Source organism: Pongo abelii, chromosome 6, assembly GCF_028885655.2.
Source record: "Pongo abelii isolate AG06213 chromosome 6, NHGRI_mPonAbe1-v2.0_pri, whole genome shotgun sequence".
NCBI lineage: Eukaryota > Metazoa > Chordata > Mammalia > Primates > Hominidae > Pongo > Pongo abelii.
In genome coordinates, this window is record NC_071991.2 from 52,894,063 (window position 1) to 52,907,024 (window position 12,962).

The 12,962-nt window shown below is 44.5% G+C and overlaps 1 protein-coding gene across 10 annotated transcripts in view; it reads left to right on the forward strand.

The window, feature by feature from the left end:
• Positions 1-12,962, forward strand: part of PDE1C (phosphodiesterase 1C) — a 558,870-nt gene that overhangs the window by 214,922 nt on the left and 330,986 nt on the right. The window contains exons 1-2 of one of the 10 annotated variants that reach the window (XM_024249268.3): positions 6,473-6,879; positions 7,489-7,591. The exons of 7 other annotated variants lie outside the window; for them this stretch is intronic. In XM_024249268.3, the coding sequence (XP_024105036.2) occupies positions 7,491-7,591 (101 nt within the window). In that variant the 5' untranslated portion in view covers positions 6,473-6,879; positions 7,489-7,490. 10 annotated transcript variants of the gene reach the window in all.

Consider the following 12,962-nt stretch of genomic DNA (forward strand, 5'->3'; position numbering starts at 1 on the left):
CCACCTCATTTCTAAACTGGAGGTAATAATAATAATAAACTGTGCCTGTAATCCCAGCATTTTGGGAGGCCAAGGCAGGTGGATCCTGAAGTCAGGAGTTAAAGACCAGCCTGGCCAAGATGGTGAAACCCCGTCTCTACTAAAAATACAAAAATTAGCCAGGTGTGGTGGTGGGTGCCTGTAATCCCAGCTACTCAGGAGGCTGAGGCAGAGAATTGCTTGAACCCAGGAGGGAGAGGTTGCAGTGAGCCGAGATCACACCACTGCACTCCAGCCTGGGCAACAAGAGTGAAACTCTGTCTCAAAAAAAAATAAATAAAATAAATTAAAAAAAATAAAGTGTTTCATTCACTTCAGGTTTGTTCTGAGGGGTTAATGTATGTAATATAGCAATGATTTGATAGGTCACTATCAAAATGTAACTGAAAGAAAATTATTGGTATATCTATTTATCAAGATAATACAGGCTTTTTCTATTTACCTTGGGTGCTCTGCCCACCCCAGATCCCTTTATAAGTGTTCCAGTTTCCGTCCCTTTGTGTCCTGCCAGATGGATGAGATAGAGGAGGAACTACTATTTTATGAGAACCTCCAATGTACAAGGCACTGGCCATACATGATTTTTTTGTTTGTTTGTTTGTTTTTTAAGATAGAATCTTGTTCTGTTGCCCAGGCTGGAGTGCAGTGGCATGATCTCGGCTCACTGCAACTTCTGCCTTCCAGGTTCAAGTGATTCTCCTGCCTCAGCCTCCTGAGTAGCTGGGACTACAGGAATGTGCCACCACGCCTGGCTACTTTTTGTATTTTTAGTAGAGATTGGGTTACACCACCATGTTAGCCAGGCTTGCCTTGAACTCTTGACCTCAGGCAATCTGCCTGCCTCGGCCTCCAAAAGCGCTGGGATTACAGGCGTGAGCCACTGTGCCCGGCCCTGTTTTTTTTTTCTCCTTACAACATTCCTGTAAGGAATAATTGTATTATTAGTTGGCATTCTTTTAGTTGTCAGTAACATAACTCTGAATCAAACTAGTTTAAGTAAAGAAAAAAAAAATGGGTGGGGTACATTTATTTTGTTCATATAACCTAAAAAGTCAATGGGCATTCTGGCTTCAGGCATAGCAGGATCAAGGGGCTCAATGGATCCTCTCACATTGTTTTTCCTTTGTCTCTCTAGTTCTTCTCTCAGCTTTTTCTGTGTTGATGTCATTTTTTTTTTTCTTTTTTCCTTTTTTTCTCTTTTTGAGATGGAGTCTCGCTCTGTCGCCCAGGCTGGAGTGCAGTGGTGTGATCTCAGCTCACTGCAACTTCCGCCTCCCAGGTTCAAGTGATTCTTGTGCCTCGGCCTTCTGAGCAGCTGGGATTACAGGCGTGTGCCACCTTGCCCAGCTAATTTTTGTATTTTTTTCGTAGAGATGGGGTTTTGCCATCTTGGCCAGGCTGGTCTGGAACTCCTGACCTCAGGTGATCTGGCCACCTCGGCCTCTCAGAGTGCTGGGATTACAGGCATGAGCCACTGCACCCAGCCCTGATGTCATTTTTCTGGTATATTCTCTCCCCATGGTGAAAAGATAACCCCATGTCTAAGAACTTCAAGCCATATGGCTTGTTTCTCAAAGAAAAGAGAAACCATCTCTTTCCTAGTGGCCACAACAAATCTTCCATAAGGACCAGATCTGTTTCAGTCACATGCCACCCCCTGGACCAATCACTCTATCCAGAGGTATGGGGTCCATGGTTCTGGTTGGACAATCTAGGTTATGTCTATTATAGTCAAATGTGGCCTGGGGGGGCAGACTCAGGTTTTCCTGAAGCTTTTTTGGGTCCGTGAAAAGCTTGGTTAGCCCAGGCCAGACTAACCATGCCTCTGTTGATGGAACATTAGGGTATGTGAGCATTGGAAAGGGATCCAGACGTCCCTGAGCCCAACCCAATCATGGCCAAACAAGAGAAGGGTCTTGTCCTAGGTGGTGTGGTGAGGCAGTACCACTCCAAGTCCTTTCCTTTGCCTGTGCCACTTCTATCGGAAGGATTACATGAGCTTCTCCTGTGGGAGCAACTGAAAGATCCTGGCAGAGAGAGGCGCAGAAACCGTGGGTCACATGCAGGCTACATCAGGTTGCCCCTGAGCTGCCCTATCTCTTCTATCTCTTTGTCTTCTCACTTCTCTGGGCCACTACTTGGTAATGTAGTTGAGATTCTGGCTGTTCAGAGCCCCATTTCAGAGGGGGGCTAGAGTGGGGGTACCTCTGGGCTTAGCCAGTCCTCTCCCTTTTCTTTCACCTCTTTTTTCTAGGGAAGGTGGTTCCTGAGACAGAGTCTGCCCCAAATTATCAAATCAAACAGAAAAGACATCAGAGGGAGAAGCAGGGTAACAGTGTCGCCAAAAAGGCCCCTTTCCCCACAAAGGAAGCCAGTGAGAGAGAACAGCCTCTGTTGACAGAACATTATGGGGGCCGCCTCACATCTGGTGTGGGCGGGGAGGAGGGGCTGCTGTGCCTGGCGGTGCTACTTCTGATGTCCTAAATGTGTCTCCAGAATTTCCCCCTCAACAGACTCTCTTCATGATGCCACTGCCAAGTCGTGAAAAATGGATCAAGGGCACAGGCTGGCTTCATGGAGGTCAAAGCAAGTAGTCATCATCTCATAGCTGGAAGAAAAAAAGCTTTGCTCTTTCTGATTTTGCCTATTTTCCTTTTTCTACTCTTCCTTGTTTGTAAGTGGAGGAGCTTGTTTGCAGTTGGTCACTGGATTTCTCTTCTGCAGCCCTGGTTATCATTTGCACCATAGTTGTTGCATGCTCCTATGGCAGGTTCCTGGAGAGCTGACCTCTGTGCACAATGCCCTTGGCATATTCAGGGCAGCAGGTACCCTCCACATGTGGCCATGCCTCTGTTTAGATGTGCCCATGGCTCCCTGACATCTAAAGGAGAGAGTCCAAGCTTCTTCCATGACAACAAGAGAATGGCTGATCCTTCCAGCATTTTCTCTTTCTGTTCCTAGTCACATTCACAGACACACCACACAAAACTGTTTGTGGATTGCAGGACACCCTACCCCTTATCATGTTTCTGTGCCTCTTTTCATGCAGTGGCCTCTCTCTGGAATCACCTGCCTCCACCCACCTTTCATGCAAACAATTTCTACTCCACCTACTTTCAAGATCCAGATCTACCTTCACTATGAAGCCTTCCTAATTTCCCCACAGCATGAGTGACCCCCTCATCCATGCTCCTGCTCCTTTCCGTACCTTCTCTATTATGTACCTCTTTACTAGAGTTTTTGTGTGTCTGCAGGGAGGTGGTATGGCAAAGGCAAAAGAACATGAGCTTTGCCTTTTGGTCTGGGTTTGGAACCTGCTGTGCCATGTATTAGCTGTACGTCTTTGCAGAAGTTATCTGACCATTGGGAGCCCTTTCTGTCTTTACTTGTAAATGAGCATAATTAAACTATGCTAAAGTATTTTGTTGGGGATGAAATGGACCAACCTGTGATGTGCCTGCCATGGTGCTTGGCACATGATAGTTCTCAAAAACTGGTAGGGTGGTAGATGTGGTATTGTGATTATAAATGAACCATGAAATCTTAGCAATGAAAGAGACCAGAGGGGTCATTCTCATGCCTTCAAAGCCTGATTCCTGTTCCTTTATCAGATTAACATCTAGCTTCCCCTTGAACTCTGGGAAAGCTAGCTCACTTTCTTCCTAATCTTTTATGATACCTAATTCTGACAGTGCAGAGTTTGGCTAGCCCATAGACTTAGTTACTCTGTGTGAATTTGTAGGAGTACTTTAAATTGTTGGTTATATGTATGTATGCATGCATACATGCATGTATATGTGCCTGTGCATATATATGTATGTATGTATGCATGTCTATATGCATTTAGTGATGTTTGACCATGTAATGTTTCCTAAACAGTTTTACTGAAAAATCTGGGTTAGGAAGAAACAAAGGAAATTAACCTGTAAAGCCAAGTTGTGAGTGGCTTTGTGTTTTCTTAGACCTTTTGTTTCCAGGTCTATTTGCATCTGTTTCTTTTTGCTTGCCTCTGAGCAGAATGCCAGTAGAAACTGTGGCTTGTGGTGTTGCTGCAACTATCAAGCATACTTTGGCTGTGATAGATGAAGAGAGAACACAACCTGAGTGACGTAGTAACGTGGTGCATCTAAAAATAGTAATATTTTGTTGGCAGAGAGAATACAAAGTTGTTTTCTAATGTGGTTTAGGAGCAAGGAATCCTTAGTTGTTTTGTGGTATTTTCTCATCTGTAAAGTGGGAGCATTGGGCACTAAGAGCTGGGGTAAAGAGGAGGCAGAGGTGGACTCTGTACCTGAGAACTAACTACTTCCCTTCCCCATTCAACTGGAGCCACTCTACCTTTATTTTTTAAAGCTGAGTTATGCATTTGAGTTCCTTATATTATTTAAAATAAAATACTCTGTTGCTTTAAAAATTTGAAAACCTCCAAACTGTGTTGTCTTTTGGGCTCCTTCCTGCTCAAAAGACTATTATGGCTGTAGATAAAGCAAAGTTATATTTTTCCTGACTTTCTAATACACATTAATTTTATAAGAAATTTTCTCAAATGAAACAAAATCTAGCTTTAAAAACTTAAAAAAATTTTTTTTGGTCTTTTCTCTCTGATTTGCTTAATTGCAGCAAAAGTTGATTTCTTTCCTTTTTCTTCCAAAATTTGCTTTTCTCTGACAATCAAAATTCCACTAAGAGTAGGAAAAAGTCATAGATTTGGTATGGAGCGAAAGGTAAGTATCATGCTTAATATTCCTTTGTATATTTTCTTCCTAGGCCAGTACTTAGAGAAACTATGACATAGTTAAAATGTGAATTCAGCATCATTTGTCTCTCTTTTCAGCAATTTCTTTTTCCAAGTCTCTCCAGATGACCTCAATGAATCATAAAGATTAAAAACAACATAAAAATATTTTTGCCTAAATGTATCACTTTATAGATGTGGAAAATGGGACTCCGTGAGGGGGATGTATTTGTATAGGATAAGGTAATCAGCTGTAACTCAAACTCTGGTCTTTTCTAGTTCAGTTCTCTCTCTAGTTGGTCTAGGAAGCCTCCTGGTGCTTCAGTTTTCTTACTGTAAAATGGGGATGATAATAATAGTATCTACCTCATAGAGTAGTCTTGAGTATTAAATGAGAGTAGAACACTTAGAACAATGCGTGGGCTATGGAAAGTTTCTGATACTTGTTTGCAGTTATTATCATTATTATACTTCCACATTGTGCCAGCAGGCTGCCCAAGGTGCACACACTAATGGAAATACCCCATTTGGGGATCATGCTGCTGTCTTCCATTCTCAAAACACGTCACTATAAAAATTTCCTCTTGTGACATTCTATTCCCCCAGGGCACTGTTTCTCTGCTGGGTGACACTGGAAGGGTAATTGGTTTTATTCAGATAGATGAACTCCATGTTAAAATATTGCTTAATGTTGCCATTGCCTAGTAATGATACCTTAACTCAGTGAAAATGTATGCGCCTCCATAAACCTTAAAGGGCTGACTTTAATGGGGCGACTTCAGACTTACCTGGCAGGTGAGTAGGTAAGTCGTTTTTCACGAAACAAGTCTTTTGTCTTACCTTGAGGTACTACCTTCTCTGCTAGAATGCATGGGGCCAGCCAAGCATCCTCATCACTCTCACCTCTAATTTCTGGAAAATGAATGCCAATTACGAAGTGGGTGAGCATTTATGATTTAGAGACCATTTTATTCCTTTGTTAAGGTCAATTGAATGGAACTTTACTTGAGCAGTGAAGAAAAACTAGTCCTCACTTCTAAGTTTATCATGCTTTTGGGAAGCAGGTAATCATCTAATGGATAGAAAAATAATTCTGAGTGTGATGGAAAGAAGTATTACCTGTCATTGAGGAAAAATACTGTATAGGGCATGCCCCACCCTGAATCTCAGGAATCCTGAGAGCCAGGTTTGAAATAGCCCCTGGTAGTGGCTTCACCTAGAAGGAAGTTTGACGGACCCTTCTGTGATGTCGCTTGCAATCATCTTGGGCATGGATTCCCCCAGTCTTTGGTTCCTCTCTTCATCTGTCCTCCCTCCCTGACTCCCAACTTCATACCTGGTCCCGTTCTTCCAGAGCATTCTACCTTATTGACATTGTTCATGAACTACGGGAACGCTGACAGTGAGTTGCAGCTTTGTGGAGCTGAAACTTTGTCACCATCCACAGCCGCCCAGCCAGCACCCAGGAGGGACCCTCTTGAGTAGCATGTGGCATTGATCTGAAGAAACTTACCTCCTCACTGTTGGTATATGTTCTCCTTTTCTTCCGCACAAGAGAGGTGGGGGTGAGGGGGGGAGAGGAAGGGGGGAGAGGGAGGGAGGGAGGGAATGAGGGAGGGAGAGAGAGAGCGAGCGAGAGAGCCGCTTTAGCAAGAAAACATCAAGAGTTTTTGAGTGTGGTGTGTGGTTCCATTCGTCCCCATCAGTCGCTTTAATATTTCAAAATGGACCCGGTTCTGTGGCGGGTGCGAGAGTGAGGCTGTGGGGACCTCCAGGCCGAACCTCCGCGGAGCCTCGCGGCTGCTGCGTGCCCTGGCCCTGGGAGGATAAGGATTTCCCTTCCCTCCTACTTGTGCGCGGAGCCGAGCTCTTGTTGAGGTGAGGGTTCCGGAAGCCCACGCAGCTCCGCAGGTCGGTGGTGGCCGCGGCTGCCCTGCGGGGGCGAGTGTGCCTGGCCGGGGTCGGAGCCGAGCGTGTGCCCAGCAGACGGCGGTGCCCGCGCGCCCCTCCCTCCGCGCCCGCGGTGACAGCCCAGACGCCAGCCCGGGCGCTGACAGACGACTTTTCTCACTTGTCAGTTTTCTCGCTTGTCAGCAGAGCTGCTGGTAAGTGAGAGAAAACAGAGGGGCGCCAAGGCAGCGCGGCCAGGGAGTGAGCCGGGTGCTGGGCGCGGGGCGGAGCCGGGTGCGCGGCGTCCGGGTCAGGCCCCACCGCCCGCGCCGGCTCCCGCTTGGCTCAGCCGCCGCTTTTCTCTCCCTTCTCACTTTCTTCCTCCTCCTCCTCACTTTCTCTCCTCCCCACCCAGTCCTCCTTTTCACCTCCAAACCCTTTAGCTGCGCGCTGATCGCTTCTGTGGCTTTGTTTGGGGGTAGGGGGAGAAGACGAATAGACCCGAGGTGCTTTCTCTTGGAGCAGGAGCCCTATCCCTATCCCAATCCCTATCTCTATCCCTATCCCTGTGCGTATCCCTGGGCATTAGCCCGGGACCATGGCTGGTTCCCGCAGCTGCCTCCGCGGCGCACCTGGGGCCGTGGTTTCCCGCGATCGGAGTCCGCTCTAAGTCGGAGTCTGGGGGCGCAGAACCGGGAGCGCGCCGAGAAAGTGCCCGGCAAACGCGTGCTGCGCCTGGCTGGGCATCGCGAGCTGGGCGAGGAGACGGGGAGGGGACAGCCCAAACTCTCTCAGCTTCACCGCCAGTGGTCACCTACCTGCAGCTATGGAGTCCCCAACCAAGGAGATTGAAGAATTTGAGAGCAACTCTCTGAAATACCTGCAACCGGAACAGATCGAGAAAATCTGGCTTCGGCTCCGCGGGCTGTAAGTATAACTATTTACTTCTCCTGCCCCATTTCCCGCTCCCATCCTTATTTTACTACACAGCCGCAGTCACGACTGCTCACCCCGTTCCTGCATGGGCCTTTAAATACAACCCTAGAAGTTCCACAACTGCTGCTCTGTTAATTACAGTCACTGCTACTTTTCTTCCAACACAGAGAGGGTTGTCTTTCTGTCTTAGAATGCCTTGCTGTTCCAAGTCATGCTTTTTTGGGGGGAAGGAGAGATGTCCTTTGATGAGTCAGTTATGGTGGCTCAATACTCAATGAGGTGTTTCTGATCCTTTTTGCCCAGGGAGAAAAGTTTGGGACCCAGACAGGGACTTTTAATTGAAGGAAGAATTTTTCTCTGCAAACTGCTTGCATACACTTGGGCAGGTGGTCCAAGAACTTACCAACAGTTAAAATTCAACATGCATTCTGGCTGCTACATTTCTTTTTTCCCTCTCCTTAGCCCAGTCGAACTTCTGATATTTCCTGGGGTTCTTTTTGGTGGAGAAATGTTTACTAGAAGGAAAGGCTCTTGTGGAGAAAGTGGGGGGCAGAAACGATATTGGAGTTTTCTTGCAATATTTGAACAACGAAATAGAGTGGCCAGAATTCTAGTTGCCCTGATGGATGGAGATCTCTGAATTTCATTCATTTCATTGGGTTCTGTCTGTTTTTGGGTACTGAGGAGAGGTGACCTGAAAATACATGGTATTTTCTGTAAAAATATTTCGTCATCAATGAACTGCTGGTCACTCCAGTCAGAAGCTTGAGGGATAGCTGTACATTCACAGCTTGCTCCTCAGTCACTGGGCAGGTCCCAAAGACACCTTCTATGACTACTAGATACTACTTTCATCAGACATTTGGCATCAGATATCTAGTGTGGTTTAAAAATATGGTTTTTCTCCAAGCATATTCTCTAGACATTCTGTTTCTAACAAGGGCACTGATGGGAAAACCAGCTTCCTGCCAGTTTGTTTGTTTTGCTGCTGTTATTGTTTTTGAAAGCACACACACAAACAAAAGACAAAAAATGTGTTGATCTAAGTTAGCTTGATATTCAAAGTTTCTAAGGAGAAGCATTAAAGTAGTATGTGTTTCTTTAAGGGGGTCCTTATGGACAGGTGCAATTTATAAAAGCCATTCCATATATAGTCCAAGTGAGCTTCATTGCCATTGATTTCAATGGGAAACCATGCCAAATAATTTGATTTTTGACTTGTCTAGCCACCGCTAGTGGAGGCTGTAAATTTATTTGGAAACCTTGTCTCTGGCTGGCAGGCTTTCCTGACAGTTTAGATGCCTGCAACGCAGCAGCTCTTGGAGTGGTGTTTACAGTAATCTCATGTTATATTTAGTGAACATTACGTCCGATTGTATTGTGCTGCACACAGAAAGTTTGTTGTGTCCACAAAGTCTGGGCCCGAAGTGTATAATGTGAAAGTGTTGTCGAGCTGGATTCCTTGCCATGCTGACTAGAGGGATTCATATCCATACACCCAGGAACTTCTTCTCTTGGACTGCTTTTCAATTTAAACCAACTCCACGGAGACATTTGGGCTAGAGACAAGTGTTTGGTCAAATCAGCAATGCTGAGGCGGGAACTTGTGTGGAAAAGCATTAGCACTTACAACACTGTGTCGTGTAGCTTTCTCAGTTTCATATCTGCTAGGCTTCTCTCTCCAAGGTGTTGCAGTGTAATGTAACTACATTTTCATTTTCTAGTCTCTTGTATCTACTCAGAACCTAGTGCTTTTGAACATGAAAAGTGTGGGGTGATTATAGCTTCGCTTTCTAATTTGAAAAGGAGATGCTATTATTTGTTATTATTATACATATTTTTACCAGTATGTGATCCTTACCACTTCTTCTTCTTCTTTTTAAACATAACAGCAGTGCTAGAATAAATAGCTAAAGACTCTGGAAACCAAAGCACACACTCTTTTATACAACTTGGAATAACATTTTTGCAGTCCACAACTTGGAATAACACTTTGCAGTCCACAAAATAGAAACCCTTAGGGGAAGGAAGGGTGTGTGCATATTTGTCCACACAACAGATTGTCAGTAAGAGAAAGGAAGCTGCTCTTTCAACATTTTAGAAAGGCTCAAACCATAATTGGATTTTCATACCAATTTATTACCATGACACCTTTATAGAAAGGGCTCTGTAGGTGACCACAGATGGTCAGGAATTCAGTTCAGCTTGTCTGAGAGACATCTCACTTAAGGATGTGATCATCATCTCACGCCTGGATTATTCAATGGTATCGCATCTCCTTCTTGTTGGTATCTCCTGTATTTAATTTATTGTTGAATTTTTCATCTCCTCCATTAGAATGTAAGTTCCATGAGGACAGATACTTACTCACTGCAATACCTAGAACAGCATTTAGCACATAGTAGATGCTCAGTCAATAGGTGATGAAGCATAAAAACCCAAATGTGAGCTTTTAAATATTCAAAATGAAGGTAAATATATATATTTAGGACAGCTTATGGACATGAGACCTGTCAACGCAATGTGCCATGAGCTAGCTAGGATGCAGGTTTTATTAACATCATTGCCCAGGTTGGGGCACAGAAATCTAAACTGAGGTGGGAACTGAGCAAGGTGTGTGGCAGAGTTGTGGTCCAGGGCTGAATCCCACTGTGGTGATCCTGCGGGCTTTCTCTTTCCCTTCTTTATAGCCGCTCTTTCACACTGGTGAGGGGTAGTCTTTACCAGAGCAAGAGGATTTCTGTGGTTACCACCTGCAAATAATCAACAGCCAAGGATACTGCAGGGAAGTGTCCCCTATACATTCCAACCCCTACCCATACCCTGCTATGCTTTATTTTTCTCTAGCACTTCCCATCATCCGAATGCTGTATGGTTTATTTATTTTTAGGTTTATTGTCTGTCTCCCCCAGCTAGAATATAAGCCCCATGAAGACACAGTTTTTGGTTTGCTTTGGTCACTTGCTTTTGGTTTGCTTTTTATCCCCAGTGCCTACACTTCCACCCAGTATACAGTAATACATATTTGAAACATAGAGCTGTTTTACATATTTCTCTAAGAAAGAATTAGGAAGAACTCTTAACTTAGCATTGTAGCATCATCAGCATACTAAAAGTGCATCAAATATTGGAGATGTGAGTTTTAAACACTCTCTATCTTAGCTGGGATTATAGACACCTGCAAGCCCAGGTGTCTGTTATGATGATGGCACCCATGCCCCTTGGGCGAGGTGCTGCCCACTAATGCTCAGAGGCTAGCTGTGATTCCAGGGAGGGTGCTGGTCCTCAGCCTTGCTCTGCGGCCCTGATGCTTCTTATGCACATGCTCCCATTTCTCTAAGTGAGAAGAAAACAAACACCACACACCTGAACTTTCTTAATTGAAACTCTCAGAGGGATGCTGTCCTCTCACTCTTCGGAGAGGAACCTCATTTTTCCTTTTCCATAAACCTCAGTTCCTCCTAATGAGCTGTTGTCATATCTCTTTTCTCTGGAGGACTGGGTAGAGTTTTTGAGTCCCTCTCAATTACTTTTTTGTTACACAATCTTCCAGTCAGGGAAACAGGGCTGTGGGTGTTCTATATACCCCTGATGAAGCCTCACAGGGCTCCTTGGGTTTGAGCAATTGGGTTATGACTGTACCTTGGGTCCCGACCAAAAAGTTTTTCTATTGCCAGCCTGCTAGATGATGACAGAAACGTATTTCTATGCTGCATTTTTGAAAAACTGAGAGCAAGAGAGCAAGTTTTACTTATTCCTTGGCATTTATTATCACAATTATAATTATCTAATCTCATATATTTATTTTGCCCAACTATGAGGTAGTCGGTATAATAAATTTCATACTTATATAACACTCCATGAAGATGATGGTGCTTTTTTGCATTACCTAAAGTAATATTATTAATATAAATGCAAGAGAATGGCTATTAAGTTAATAGACTGCAACAACTATTGTTTTTGTCTATGCAGCAAGCTTCCCATCCACCTTACTATGCTAACAGACTCTACTCCTCACCCCAGCATAGTACAGGACTGGCCAATCACAGAATTCACCTTCCAGGCAATAAAAGTTGGTCTCAAGTAGGGTATGTATCCCAAACAGAAGCATTAGAGTCCCTCATTGACATTTCTATATTGGCTGTGGGAAAGGGAGGCTTTTCTTTTCTTCCGGACTTTCATGGGGCTGCCATTGGATCCACTTCCCACCTCATAGAGAAGACCTTTTATGATAGGAGGCAGTGAGGCCAGTGCTCAAAAGGAAGCAGAAAACACGGAGTGGGAATCCCTGGGTCAGCTCCTGGAGGTCCCAGTTCCTGTAGATGTGTCTCCAGTTCTGTCAGCTATCCCAGCTACATGAGCTAGTTGGACTCTGTTTTTGCTTAGGATGTTTTGAATTTGGTTTCTCTGCAACAGTCTTAACTAATACCCTATTGATGTACAGAGAAGTTAAGTGACTCTTCCAACCTACACAGCAAAGATGAGGAGAAAAGCCATAGGCAACAAAGCCTGGACCTTTGGTTTTAAATTTCTTATTTAAGCCCTCTCTGTGTTTTCTTTCTATATAACCGAATTTTTAAATGATATAATTAGTGTTCAGGCAACATGGGATTATTCAATTAACATTTACTGAGTGTCTATTAGGTGCCAGTCAGTTTGCTAAGCCCTGGGTTTGCAAAAGATACTTACTTGACTTTCAGCAATTTGAAGGCTAGTGGCAGAGACTGATATGAGTACCTGGAGGTGATGAATATAGTTCCAGAGGGATGCGGAGGAAGTTACCTCTACCTGGGAGGGCCAGAGAAGGTGTTACAGACTACAGTGAATTGTGTATTCATTCTAGCAGACTCATTAGAGTCATAAGGAAGAAACTTGCTTAGACTCTTTTCATTGATGTCAGCCTTTTGCAAAAATGCAAAGAAACCTTCTACAAAGATGAGATAAAAACAAGGAGTCTTCCGGGCAGCCCAAAATAAACTAGTTGAGATTTCTGAGCTGTTCTTATAGACTACTGGCAAAGCTGCTTGCACTTAACTGAGATATGGCTTGAGTTCTAGTGAACCTTCTCTATGTTCACCACTCATTGAGAATTCCCTAAGGAGAGAGTATGGTTGGGTCTATTTGCTGTCATGCAACATGGAGCTATTGGAGATAAATCTCACCCACGCCCCCGCCCCCTGCCGTCCCGTCAGAAATAGTTGGCCCCTGAATTGGTCTGGGTAACAGGATTACCTTCTCCTACTAATCAATTCCCAAGAGCCTTACTTTCCTTAAAAGGTTAATGTGTGGTATCCTCTTGCAGCTCATCTAGTGCAATACTGAGGGACAGATAGAAGTGTAGTCATGAGAGGTGATGCTGGAA